This window comes from Paroedura picta, chromosome 4, assembly GCF_049243985.1.
Source record: "Paroedura picta isolate Pp20150507F chromosome 4, Ppicta_v3.0, whole genome shotgun sequence".
NCBI lineage: Eukaryota > Metazoa > Chordata > Lepidosauria > Squamata > Gekkonidae > Paroedura > Paroedura picta.
The window spans coordinates 42,816,375-42,829,912 of NC_135372.1; the positions used below are offsets into that span (position 1 = coordinate 42,816,375).

Sequence of the window (13,538 nt, forward strand, 5' to 3'; positions counted from 1 at the left end):
CAGGGGCTGGGCTCAAGGGCAGCCTGTGCATACGTTGGGAGAATTTCCTGATTTTTCTCTTCCTGTAGAAGCTTCTTGTGGATTAGATCATGCTGTGGCATTCTGAACTTTCTCTGTTTTCCACACTTTAGTTCCTCCATCCTTGGCAGATGAAGTTACAGATCTGCTGGTAACAAAACTGTCTCCAGTAGTCATTCCCTGCACTGCATCAGGTGTTCCCTTGCCCTCAATTCACTGGACCAAAAATGGGATACGACTTCCTCCTCGAGGAAATGGCTACAGAATCCTCTCTTCAGGTGAGACATTGACAACGGGTTGGGATGCCTTTCTGAATTTTAACATTCCACCAGATATGGAATATAAGGACAGTTTCTTAAAGGCGTAATCTTTTTAGTCAGGGCTGGCGCTTTTGACCAGATGCACATTTCCAGCCAGCTCACCTTCCTCAACTCCTATCTGCTATTTTTCTACTGCAAGTCACATCTGAAGAAACCAATTTTCAGGGGCCAAGTATCAGAGGAATAATGGCAGGGATGCTTCTCTGGCTCACCATTTTTCTCATGAAACTCCTCCTCACTTATCCCCTACCCCAGCTAGGCATGATAGAAGAATGTATCTAGCCAGGCAGATACAGATCACTGTTTTTTATGCCTTCCTTTCTATTCCTGAAATCCCTTCCAACACCCAGAGAGATCCATTCTTGGGAACTCAGTACCTGCCCAGAAGAATATCAACATAGACTGGGATGTTGCCAGGAGAAGAGGGAAGGGGTGAAACAGCTCCCCTGAGGCTTCTGTAAGGATAGCTCTGCTGAAGGAAGAGAGCCAAGGGCTCCTCACTATGAAGTTGAATATAGGTCCCATTGCACCAGAGGTAGTCAAGCTGCAGACCTCCAGATGTCCATGGACTATAATTCCCATGAGCCTTCCCTTGCCAAGGAATGCTGGCAGGGGCTCAGGGGAATTGTAGTCCATGGACATCTGGAGGGCCGCAGTTTGACTACCCCTGCACACCATCAGCGATTTGAAATAGGCTGAGGAACGTGAGAAACTTCTGCACTCCTGCTGTGCAGACCCACAGGAAGTAGGTATGGAGTCCTGAAGTGAGAAAAGGAGTTGGGGGGCCGCAAGGCAGATCAGTGGGTGGGGCTGCTGCACACCCTACTGTTTCAGTTTTGCTGTAAGAAAGAGGAATAATTGTCTTAGCTCTGACACACATGAGGACTCAGAGCTCCTTTTCTTCAAAGGCTCATACATCAAGAACTTGTCTAGGAATAGATCTTTGCACCATTCTCACCCTTTGCATTGCATTGGGCTGCCAACCAATGAAAATTGGGGGGGACGGGACTCTTGTCATCCTGGACACATGGAACTGAGCATGTTATGTGATTTTTGCTATCCCTGTGATGCTTGTGTCAGGTCAAGGAATCTTTGGGACCTCTCCTCAATACTGGCAACACAGCTTATCAGTGAGGAAACTCTTTGTGATTTGTACGTTGACTTGACTGCTTTCTGCAAGTGTTTGGAAACTGCTAGTTAGCTGCTAACCATGGTCTGACTATGTCTTGTTAAGGTTTTTGCTCTCTTTTCGTAGGTGCTATTGAAATAGCCGCTGCTCAGCTGGACCATGCGGGAAGGTACACCTGCACAGCTCGGAATGCTGCAGGCTCTGCTCATAGACATGTTACTCTTCATGTTCAGGGTGAGGTGGGAACTGGTATATTTCTTGTCTGTCTCAAACAGCATTTTCATCACAAAGAGCATTTAGAATACTCGTACTGCCCAGTTGGCATTGTGCCAGTCTGCACAGACAAGATTTGAAAAAGAAGTTTTGGTTTTATACCCCACTTCTCACTACCCAAAAGAGTCTCAAAGTGGCTTACAATCACCTTCCCTTCCTCTCCCCACAACAGACAACCTGTGAGGTAAGTGGGGCTGGCTGAGAGAACTCTGACAGAATGGCTCTGTGAAAACAGCCCTAACAAGTCTGTGACTAACCCAAGGTCACCCAGCTGGCTGCATAGGGAGGAGTGGGGAATCAAACCCATCTCTCCAGATTAAAAGCTGCTGTTCTTAACCACTACATGAAGCTGTTTGTATTAATGCAACATGCATCTTCCATGTGAAAAGCTCTCAGTGCTTAGAAAAGTCATATATCAGAGAAAGGGGGAACCCTGGTCAGGTCTGAGAAATGCCAAATGTCTGTAGGGAACATTCATACATTCAGTCATGTGTTTCACCATCTGTAGCCATACAGCCCCAGTGGGACTGTACTACATCAGTTTTAATTCAGGAATCTGTTTCCACTGAAATAATATGTGCATGCCTTTTTCATGTAAACTCTTCTGGCTTAAAACAACATGGTTACTTGCTGTAATAGATAAGCAGCTTCCCCCCCCCCCCCAGTTGTCATTAATGGACTTCTGAATTGTGAATAGGGATGGGCATGTACTGGCTAACAAACTAAACTTCATCATAAATTTTGCCAGTTTGTGGTTTGTGAAGCAATATTTGTGAACTGAAGAAACTCCGTAAAATTTCACGAATTTTGATGCAGTTTATGGTGGCTTGTGATGTGAAGAACAGAAAGTAGGGGTTAAAACCAGGGAGCTCCCCACCACTCAGCTGCTTGGTTTAAATGTCTGGGAACCCTTTTATCCACTACCTTCTGCAAACATTGCCAAAAAAAATCAAACATTTGTTGTGTTTATGACGGATCCAGTGTGAATTTTTGAATTTTCAATTAGTTAGTCTTCCAGGATCTGTAAATGTATGTATTTCTCCATTTGTGAAGTGGAATTACATATCTTTTGCAAGATTGCATTATGAAGAATATGATTATAATGCAAAAAGAGATTTGGAGATCAGCAGTTAGCTCTGTTTATGTGAACCTTCAAGAAAGGGAAAAAGGAGGATCCGGGTAATGATCGACCCGTCAGCTTGACATCTGTTGCTGGCAAAATTTTGGAACAAATAATCAAACACTTGGTCCTTGAGCAGCTGGAACTGAGAGCTGTGAGTTCTCAGCATGTATTTCGCAAGAACAAGTCATGTCAAACCAACCTTATCTCTTTTTTCGAGAAAGTGACTACCTTGCTGGATCAGGAGAATGTCGTGGGCATAGTTTATCTGGATTTCAGTAAAGCTTTTGATAAGGTTCCACAAGTTGGTAAAATGTGATATGGATCCTAATTCTGTCAGGTGGATCAATAACTGGTTGACAAATCGTACCCAGAGGGTACTTGTTAATGGTTCAGCAGCTTCTTGGAAAAGAGTGACAAGTGGAGTACCCCAAGGATCTGTCCTGGGGCCTGTGTTGTTCAACATATTTATAAACGATTTGGATGAGGGATTTAGAGGGGATACTTATTAAATTTGCAGATGATATTAAACTGGGAGGAGTAGCAAACACAACTGAAGGCAGCAACAGAACTTGTCTTGGCAGTAGCATGTGCAAAAAAGATCTAGGAGTCTTAGTAGACCATACATTGAACATGAGTCAGCAGTGGGACTCAGTGGCTAAAAAGGCAAATGGGATTTTCGGCTGTATCAAACAGAGTATCGTGTCCAGATCACGGGAGGTGATGGTACCGCTTTACTCTGCTCTGGTTCTGCCTTGCTTGGAGTACTGTGTTCAGTTTTGGGCACCCCAATTGAAGAGGGATGTTGACAAACTGGAACATGTCCAGAAGAGGGCAACAAGGACGGTGAGGGTTTTGGAGACCAAGACATATGAAGAAAGGTTGGGGGAGGTTGGTCTATTTAGCCTGGAGAGGAGATGACTGAGAGGTGATCTGATAACCATCTTCAAGTATTTAAAAGGGTGCCATATGGAGGATGGAGCAGAATTGTTCTCTCTTGCCCCAGAAGGACAGACCAGAACGAATGGGATGAAATTAATTCAAAAGAAATTCCATCTAAACATCCGGAAGAAGTTCTTGACACAGCGGTTTCTCAGTGGAACAGGCTTCCTCGGGAGGTGGTGGGATCGTCATCTTTGGAAATTTTTAAACAGAGGCTAGATAGTCATCTGATGAAGAGGCTGATTCTGTGAAGGCAAAGGGGTGGCAGGTTACAGTAGATGAGCGATAGGGATGTGAGTGTCCCGCATGGTGCAGGGGGTTGGACTAGATGACCCATGAGGTCCCTTCCAACTCTATTATGCTATGATTCTATGAACCTCTGTATTTCAGAACCACCAGCTATCCAGGTACCAACTGGAACACTTGAAGTCATTCTCAATAATCCAATTGTCTTACCATGTGAAGCAGTAGGCGTCCCTCGGCCTGTCATTACATGGCAGAAAGAAGGCATCAATGTCATCACAACAGGTATCATGGTTTGCTTTACAATTTTTCAGGGATTGTACAGGTCACTTAGTAAAATACAGCATCACACTTTGGTGTTCCCTAGGCTGCACTCATTGTTATATTATAGCAACCACTTGCAACTGGACTCTGCTATGTGGGTAAGTGAATCTAGATGCAAATGACTACCACAGTTGTTACCAAAAATGGCACGTGTCACGGACATGTGGCCAATGGGGAATGGCTTGCAAGAGGTTGGTGAAAGGATCATTTGTCAATGTTTACGAGGTAATTGAACGCTTTAGAACTCAAGGCAGACATCAAATAGCAATAGTAAAATAATAAGAAATTAATAAAAAGAAATAGACAAATATACATCAGGCACACTATCAGATAGGAATCCAAAGAGGGGAAAGGGTTGCAATAACTATATTTACCAATCCTGGAGAGCAGAGAGGCAGAGAGACGACATAGCCAGCGAGCAGCGTGATGGGTGATCTGAATGGGCCCCAGATCAGAAACATACTTTGGCTTGGCAAAGCCAGAGTTTTTATATCTTTTTGAGAGGAGGTGTCATGCTTGGCACATGATGGGGGCATGATTGGGGCATGGATGAAAGCATGATGGGATTTTTCAAGAGTGAGAAGTTTGGAAATGACGTGGCTGGGTCCAGAGATGGGTGCTGATGGGCTTAAAGAAAGGAATCCATCATGTCTCAATAGATCTAGCTTTGGGGAGAGGGAGCAATTTCCCCTGTCAGATTGGCTTAGGATGAGTCAGAGGTGAGAAGAGAAAGGACATTGCCAAGAACCCTCTAGGCAAACCTGTCTTTGCCAGCCACTTGATCAACAATACAATGTGGTGGGGGTGGGAGAGGAAGGAAGGATGTGTCTCAGGCTCCAGCTGTCATATTGAATCTATAACTTAGAACAAGCCGGAGAGAAGATGGAGTCTGGCCAAGCTGTGTCTTGACAGACTGTGGACATGGTGTCTGGCTTTGGCATAAGCCTAGACTATTGAGGGATGTTGGTTGTTGAGGACAGTATGCCAGTCTATTGAGTGGGGTCTAGCCACACAAAACATAGCGCCCCAGTAGCACAATAGCCCATGATGTGCAGATGTAGCCATAAAGTATCTTCCAAGAGTGGTTTACACATGCATGTTCATCATTTGCTGAAGGTGATATGCAGTTAGATACGAAGGTGATAACTTGCATATGAAAACACATGAAAATTGGTTGTTCATTTCACCATGCTTTTCATGGGAATTATTCCACGTATTCCATCATTGGAGGTACAGGGATTAACAGAAGTTAAATTATGCTGAGAACCGGATTTGAGAAATGTCTTTCCAACCACTTCTTGAAAATTCGAAAGAAAAGAATTCACAACTGTGCTAGGAAATTTATTGTGTGGCTTTATTCTTACAGTTATCAGGACTTGTACGTATTGATTCCTTGTCTTTCCTTATTTTTATTTACTTGTTGGTATTGCTGTTTATTGTTTAAACTGAATCCTAGCCCAAGCATGTTCTGGAGAGGCAGTGTTCAAATTTTCAGATAAATGAATGTTCCTCTTTCTGTTTAACTTAACTCTGGTCAGAGCTTAAATCCATCATTGTTTTCATCCTCTCACTGGATACATCATTCAGACATAAATGTAAACATCAGTCTTTTTTCCCTTTTAGATTAGACATACGCAGCTACTTCAGTCTTTTTTAAGATTACGATTTAAGCTGTCATTGTTCTCACCCACAATGGCTGCCCTATTTAGTACATTTCTGACATGCATTCTAGGTAACAGGCATACCATTCTGCCCAGCGGAAGTCTGCAGATCACTAGAGCTACAGTTGAAGATGCTGGGACATATATGTGTGTTGCCCAGAATCCAGCAGGCACTGCCCTTGGAAAGATCAAACTGAAAATTCAAGGTAAATTTTGCCTGTCAATTACAAGTTCCTTGATTCAAGCCCAAGTAGCACCTTAGAGACCAACAAGGTTTTCCAGGTAGAGAGCTTTGACTCTTTAAATCTTATACCAGCATTCGCTGGCAGGAGCTCATGGGAATTGTAGTCCATGGACATCTGGAGGGCCGCAGTTTGACTACCCCTGTCTTACACTATCAAAACCTTCTAAGGCGCTACTGGACTCAGATCTGGTTCTTCCATCACAAATCAACATGGTTGCCCTCTGAAACTATACAAATTTCCTGTTACCTGAAATTATACCGTAAAGCATGATGGGTATTATTCTTCTAAAGGAGCAGCTATTAATGGAGATTTTTCCTGCCAATCAGCACCAGATAGGAGGAGTAGAAAAATGTACTGACGAATGCTCATTTTTGCCTTCTGCTCAAGAAAACAAAAGAGATCAACTGAAATTGGGAGGGATGCAGTCCTCAAAATGAACTGTGCCCTTATGTCCTGAGCAAGAGCTCAGGGGAAGCAAACACTCATGAGAAAGAAACAGAATTTGATCTGTTTTCCCCAAGCTCTAGTTCCATATACCCAGCACCTATGGAGCCACAAGTCAACAAGGCTAGAAGAGGAATGAGTGTGAGGGCCTTGACAAACCTACACATGTTTCACCAGTACATCAGCTCTGTTCCCATATATGGGGATGCTGGGTCAGGAAACTTCCCTTTTTTGGTGAGTTACAGCCTATATGCGCATAGTTTGTACATCCATAGGCACTATGCGCATGTTTGGACAAACCACGTAGCCGGGAGCAGGGTCAGCACACTTAGACACAACAGGGCAGGGCTAGTCTGTTAACTCCAGCTCCTCCTCCTCATCTTTGCATATTGGCATTCTCCTATGCATCCTGCACATACAGGGCTAAAGTGAGTAGAATTCATGGGAAGAGGGCTTCTGTACAAACTAACTAGGAATGATGACCAGCTTTTCCTAGTAGATCAGGGAGGCATCCACATCTCTGTTTATTTCCATAAAGAAGTTCTGAATATCTCAGTACAATCCCAGCAGTCTCAAACATATATGATGTGTACTCTCTACCAAACACAACAGTAAAACAGTCATGAACATGGTACGGTCTCTGTTTGAGAATAATGTTTGTTGTTTCCCTGCACATACACTAGCCTTCTGTGTATTACACAGAAGGCCAGTTTCCAGATTTAATGCTGAAAGGAAAAGAGAAAAGGATCTAGAAGTTGATTGTTTTTAAAGAAATAGGATTCCTCTCTTTTATCAATAAGAATGCATGATGGGAGGTGATGCTCCTGGTATGAGCAATTGATGCCTTTGTTTTGATCCGCCTGCAGTTCCTCCAGCTATTAGACCTCACCCAGAGGAATATGTGGTTGTTTTGGACAAGCCAGCAACTCTATTGTGCGAGGCAGAGGGCAATCCGGCTCCTGAGATTGTATGGCACAAAGATGGGCAGCAAGTCGTAGAGTCCCTGCAGCAGCGAATTCTCAGCACAGGAGCTTTGCAGATTGCCTTTGCTCGGACTACTGATGCAGGGCGTTACACGTGTACAGCTACAAATGTGGCTGGATCGGGCAGTTCTAATGTGGAACTTATCGTACATGGTAAGTAAGGTTAGGTCTGGACCACCCAGGGACCCAGAAGGTTGCCTGTGAACACCAGGCACTGCAGCCTTATTAAATCCATAGACTGTAAACTATTGTTAAACATTTTATATACTGTATTTGCTGGCGTATAAGACGACTGGGCGTATAAGACGACGCCCCCAACATTTCCACTCAAAATACAGTACTATGGGTCACTGTGGGCAGCTATGTCTATCCCAACTGAAGTGCACCTGGCGTATAGGATGACCCCCCCACTTGGAGGAAAAAGTAGTCTTATACACCAGCAAATACTGTATTTAGGTCCTGTCTTGCTACTTAATCTTGCTAGTAGAATCTATGAAAAACACAGAGTTACTCTGCTCTGATTTGGCCTCACTTGGAGTTCTGTGTTCAGTTTTGGGCACCCCAGTTGAAGAGGGATGTAGACAAACTGGAACGTGTAAGGGGAGGGCAAGAAAGATGTGAGGTTTGGAGACCAAAACACATGAAGAAAGGCTGGGGGAGCTTGGTCTGTTTTGCTTTAGGCTGATCTTGCGTTGAGCAGGGGGTTGGACTAGATGGCCTGTGTGGCCCCTTCCAACTCTATGATTCTATGATTCTAGCCTGAAGAGGAGACAACTGAAAGGGGACCTGATAGCCATCTTCAAGTGTTTAAAAGGGTGCCATATAGAGGATGCAGCAGAGTTGTTCTTTCTTGCCCGAGAGGAACAGACCAGATCCAATGGGATGAAATTAATTCAAAAGAAATTCTGTCTAAACATCAGGAAGAAGTTCCTGACAGAGCGATTTCTCAGTGGAACAGACTTCCTCGGGAGGTGGTGGGCTCCCTACCTTTGGAAATTTTTAAACAGAGGCTTGATAGCCATCTCACAGATAGGCTGATTCTGTGAAGATTCGGTGGGATGTCAGGTTACATTGTCAGCAGTAGGGTTGTGGGTGTCCTGCATAGTGCAGGGGGTTGGACTAGATGACCCAGGAGGTCCCTTCCAACTCTATGATTCTAGGAGGAGGAGATTTTGCATGAGGGTCCAGTCTCAAAACATTAATTAATGGGACACCCTTGGATTAATTAATGGGATGCCCTTAAGACCACTCTCTTGGTTCAAGTTGATTTCTGAGCCAATTGTGAAAAAAGGTTTTCCTCATCAAATACTTTGTTCAAGGTTTACATGCTCTGATAGGTCTATACTTTCCTTTTTTGCATTTATTGTCAGTTCATGATGATGATGAATTTCCACCAAAATAACAACAAACACACAAGAAAATGGATCAAATTCTAACCATAGTGCAATCACTGCCTGGTCATGTTGATCAGCCAAAAAACCCTGTCTGATATCAAACACACACACACACCGGTCTGGAAATATTAGTTGGGAGCATTTAAATTAATAATGTTTTTAACTTATTTCTTATGATGTTTTATAAATGCAGTTACCTGCCTTGCGCAGTATTGTGCACCGCCCTGAACCAGTTTGCTGGGCGGGTGGTATAAAAATGAAATAAATAAAATCACTGAAATGCCTTTCCTCATTAAATTGGTCAAGATAAATTGTGTTTAACACTGGGATGTGAGTGTGACACGTCTTGCTCAAGAGTGTCACTTAGTAAAAGTTTGATAGGTTATGGATCACAGCTAGTTTTTAATATATATATATTCATGCAGTTCCACCAAAGATACGGACTACAGAGGACCAGTATGCAGTGGCTGAAAATTCACAAGTTGTTTTACCATGCTCTGCTGATGGAATCCCAACACCATCCATAAACTGGAAGAAAGACGGATTTCTTTTAAAGAGCACAGTGGGAAAATACACAGCTGGACAATATGGAAATCTCATTGTGGACAATGCTGTGGTAAGCATCCATTCCATAAATGAGACCCAGGATGGAGGGGGGGAACGACTGACCTATTTTTCTCCTGGGGGTGAAAGTGAGTTTCAAAAAATGGCTTAAAAATAATCCTTTTGGAAAATGTGCATCGCCTTGCCTTGTGGGGAGGAATATAGTCCCCTTCAACCTGCACAAACGAGTGAATTGTTTAGTAGTCATCTGGAATGTCTTTTGGCTTGCCCAGAGACCATAAGAAACCTGGAGCTCAGTGATGCTGGAACTAAGAAGTGCTCTAGCCCTTAGCTTTGTAACCATCTGCTTGGGGTGAAAATCCACATGCTCCTATAGGCTTCTTTCAGGTCATCCAGCTAATCAGGGGGTCGGCTATGTGCAGATCCTATGGAGCTAGAATCTCACCACAGAGATTCTGCATACTTAGTTTCCCCAAACGGCTCCAAAATTCTCAAAATTGAGAAGCAGACTATAAACTTGAGTGTATGAGAATCGGATGCACAAAGTCAACATCTCCAAGGATGTTCCAGTTTAGTACTGATCCTGCCAACATGTTGCTTTTGAGTCTGGGACTCCTTTACAGCTATATATTCATACAAGTCCCTTGGCATGATGCTGTGGGTGATCATCTAGCAGGAAGTTAATATGATGCAGCATGCAAGAATGTGTTCAGAACAAAGATGCTAAAGCCCTTTAACATCTAGTGCAGGGGTGGTCAACCTGTGGTCCTCCAGATGTCCATGGACTACAATCCCCATGAGACCCTGCCAGCAAATGTGCAAATGCTGGCAGGGGCTCATGGGAATTGTAGCCCATGGACATCTGGAGGACCACAGGTTGACTACCCCTGATCTAGTGTATCTGCTTTAGAAGGTACCAGCTAATTAACTCCTAAAGCTCTGCCATGTAGGAAGATGTCTAGGATTTCTAGAGTTTTCTGTTTGCCAAAATCCTGTTAAATAATTTGCCCTGCTGACACGGGTGAGTTAAACCATGCCTATCTTGATCTAATGATTTGACTAATTCAAGTCTAAATTTGCCATATGCCTTTGAAAGTCCATTGACAACAGAAGACCATTTTATAGATGGCACTATTTCATATCTTAATTGTAAAATCCACCCCCCCCCCCATGTACAGCCTGAAGATTCTGGCAATTACACCTGCATTGCCAGCAGCATTGCTGGTGAAGATAGCCGCACTGTCCATTTGACAGTCCACGTGCTCCCAACCTTTATCGAACTACCTGGAGACGTAGCTTTAAAGACAGGAGAATGGCTTCGCTTAACTTGTAAAGCAACTGGAATCCCTCTACCTAAAATAACATGGACCTTTAACAATAATATTATCCCAGGTAAGTGAATCCTTGGAAACTAAATTTTTAGCAAAGGAAGGTTATTATGTGATTTTTAACATTTCTGACAGTATGTTATGATATTTGCTGTTACTCTTGGAATACCTGCATTTTTGCCATAGAAATGTTATGTGCCTTTTAGGAACTATATTCTTTACTTGATAGAGGGGCTTACATTCCTGACTTGAACTGGGTAAGGTGGTTGCCTGTCATTAGATCAGCTTCTGTTTGGTGAAGGAAGCTGCAAGCTTTTGAGTTACAAAGCACTGTTCTTTAGTAGACAGAACGGAAAAGTGACTTTGTTAGTTTCCTTAAATAATTGTTTTACATGATGCTTGAACTTGACCTCATGTGTATACAGTCAAGCATATATGCAGCTTTTTAGTATGTGATCAGTGGACCAGTTTCTTTGTACATCTTTGATTGTAAAGTCCCATCTCAATTCCTGCTGAATCTCTAAAGCCAGAGTGGGTAGATTCTGTAGGGGTAGACTTGTTGATGAAGGTGGGGGGGGGGAGCAAACACCCAGATATCTAGAACACTACTCTCTGTCTTTTGGCAAGAAGTAACAGCAAATTCTCAATGGACAGTGAGTGGTGATACAAAATGGGTTGGAGGGGTTTTTTTTAAGTCTGGGATTACATGAAAATCAACCTAAGTAACAAAACCCTTTAAAACAGTTTGGAATAACTACCAGAAAGTTAATATAGCTAAACTTTTAAAGCACTGAATATCTTGTTAACTCTTGCAGCCACAATGGGGTCAAGATCTCCAGAAAGGAGATCAGCAACTGAAAAACAACTAGCAAAAATACTCCTAGACAAAATATACATTAAGAAGAACAGAGAGTATAGTATGGCAGAGAGAAGGTGTGTTTGACAGTGAGTTCTACTAAAGACCTTCAGCCCAGAGTAGCATAGCAGGATACTGTCCATCCAGACCTATATATTTCTGACCAAAATTAGCGTATAATTTTGTTTTCCCTTTTCTTCTCCTCGTGTCCTGCCAGCACAATATGATGATGTGAATGGACTCAGTGAACTTGTTATCAAAAGAGTATCTAAAGAAGACTCCGGTACTTATGTGTGTACAGCTGAAAATGCAGTTGGTTCTGTCAAGGCTCTCGGATTTGTGTATGTTAAAGGTATGTATTACCGATAAGTTTGGGAATCATTTACTTGACTTTCCATTTGGCATTGTATCAGACAAGAAAAAGGGAGAATATAGGAAACAAATTTTCTTCTGCAAAAACAGAGTGTAGTGGGTCCCTATCGACAGTAGGATTCAGAACTTCTTGGACCAATCAGTACTAAATACACATACATTTTAAATACTGCGAATTTCTTACATTCCAAGTAGTTGAAATGCTCAGAAACACATAAAACCTAGGAGTGCATCTTATCAGCAGGAGGAGCATGGGTTTGTACCATAACCCCTTCCTTTCAGTGGCTCCACGAAAAATTATTCCTGGGTTTCTCAGACAGTCTTGTGAGTTGGGGGCTGCCATGAGAAGGTGAACTTGTTGCCTCCTCCTCTTTTCACAACCACAGCTTCACTGATATATGAAGGAGGATGGGCAGTTTCACCCTGGCCTCCTCACTGCACCCAAAAACTGTATGGCAGGTTGCCCATGTTCTTAAAGGACTTCTAAGGGCAAGGGAACATAATGAAATCTGTATGTGAAGCACCTTCCATTGGGAGATGTCTGAACCCAGCCCATTCTGAACATGTTGGATAATGCGCTTTCAATGCGCCTTAGAAGTAGATTTTCCTGTTTCACACAGGAAAGTCTAGCTGCAAAAACACATCAAAAAGTGCATGGTCCAACGTGTGGAGAATGGGCCCTAGAACAGGGTTTTGTTTTAAGGGTGAGTCTTAACATGGAAGTTGAAAATTCATGCCATAATTTCCGTTTCTGATAAAACCCGAGTTTCAAATTCAAAGGTCTAGATTTGCCATTGCCTTTTACTGTTTTCAATTCAAGTTTTTTTTCTAGATGGCTCCATTTTTTATATGAATTCCTCTTCATTTCAGTCCAGTTATTGAATCATTTCCCCCCCTTCAGAGCCTCCTGTCTTCATGGGAGATTATCATTCCAGTCGGATTGAGCCCCTGGGTGGCAACGCTGTTCTCAACTGTGAAGTTAGAGGAGACCCACTTCCAACCATTCAGTGGAGCAAAAAAGGAGTTGCCATTCAAATAAATAATCGAATCAGACAACTCGCTAATGGATCTCTTGCAATCTACGGCACAGTAGTAAGCCATTACTCACAGTCATACAGATGTAACATATGTGTATTGTAACTGAATGAATTAATTTTCCTGGCTTTATCTATGACATTCACATCCCACCCTTCATCCAGCTTGCTCAGGGAAACTGCCTAAATGGAATAGCCCTATATTCATAACAAAAGAGACTATGGTTATGTTTTGTTTTTTTCCAATTGGCATGACATCCACTTTATTAATCCATCACACCTCCTAAC

At 42.9% G+C, this 13,538-nt stretch overlaps 1 protein-coding gene across 2 annotated transcripts in view; it reads left to right on the top strand.

The window, feature by feature from the left end:
- HMCN1 (hemicentin 1) overlaps window positions 1–13,538 on the top strand; it is a 287,686-nt gene that overhangs the window by 238,927 nt on the left and 35,221 nt on the right. For both annotated transcript variants that reach the window (XM_077332660.1, XM_077332659.1), the window contains 9 exons: window positions 132–296; window positions 1,594–1,701; window positions 4,193–4,330; window positions 6,102–6,236; window positions 7,586–7,855; window positions 9,522–9,712; window positions 10,839–11,052; window positions 12,062–12,196; window positions 13,118–13,308. In XM_077332660.1, the coding sequence (XP_077188775.1) occupies window positions 132–296; window positions 1,594–1,701; window positions 4,193–4,330; window positions 6,102–6,236; window positions 7,586–7,855; window positions 9,522–9,712; window positions 10,839–11,052; window positions 12,062–12,196; window positions 13,118–13,308 (1,547 nt within the window). The remainder of the gene's footprint in view (window positions 1–131; window positions 297–1,593; window positions 1,702–4,192; window positions 4,331–6,101; window positions 6,237–7,585; window positions 7,856–9,521; window positions 9,713–10,838; window positions 11,053–12,061; window positions 12,197–13,117; window positions 13,309–13,538) is intronic.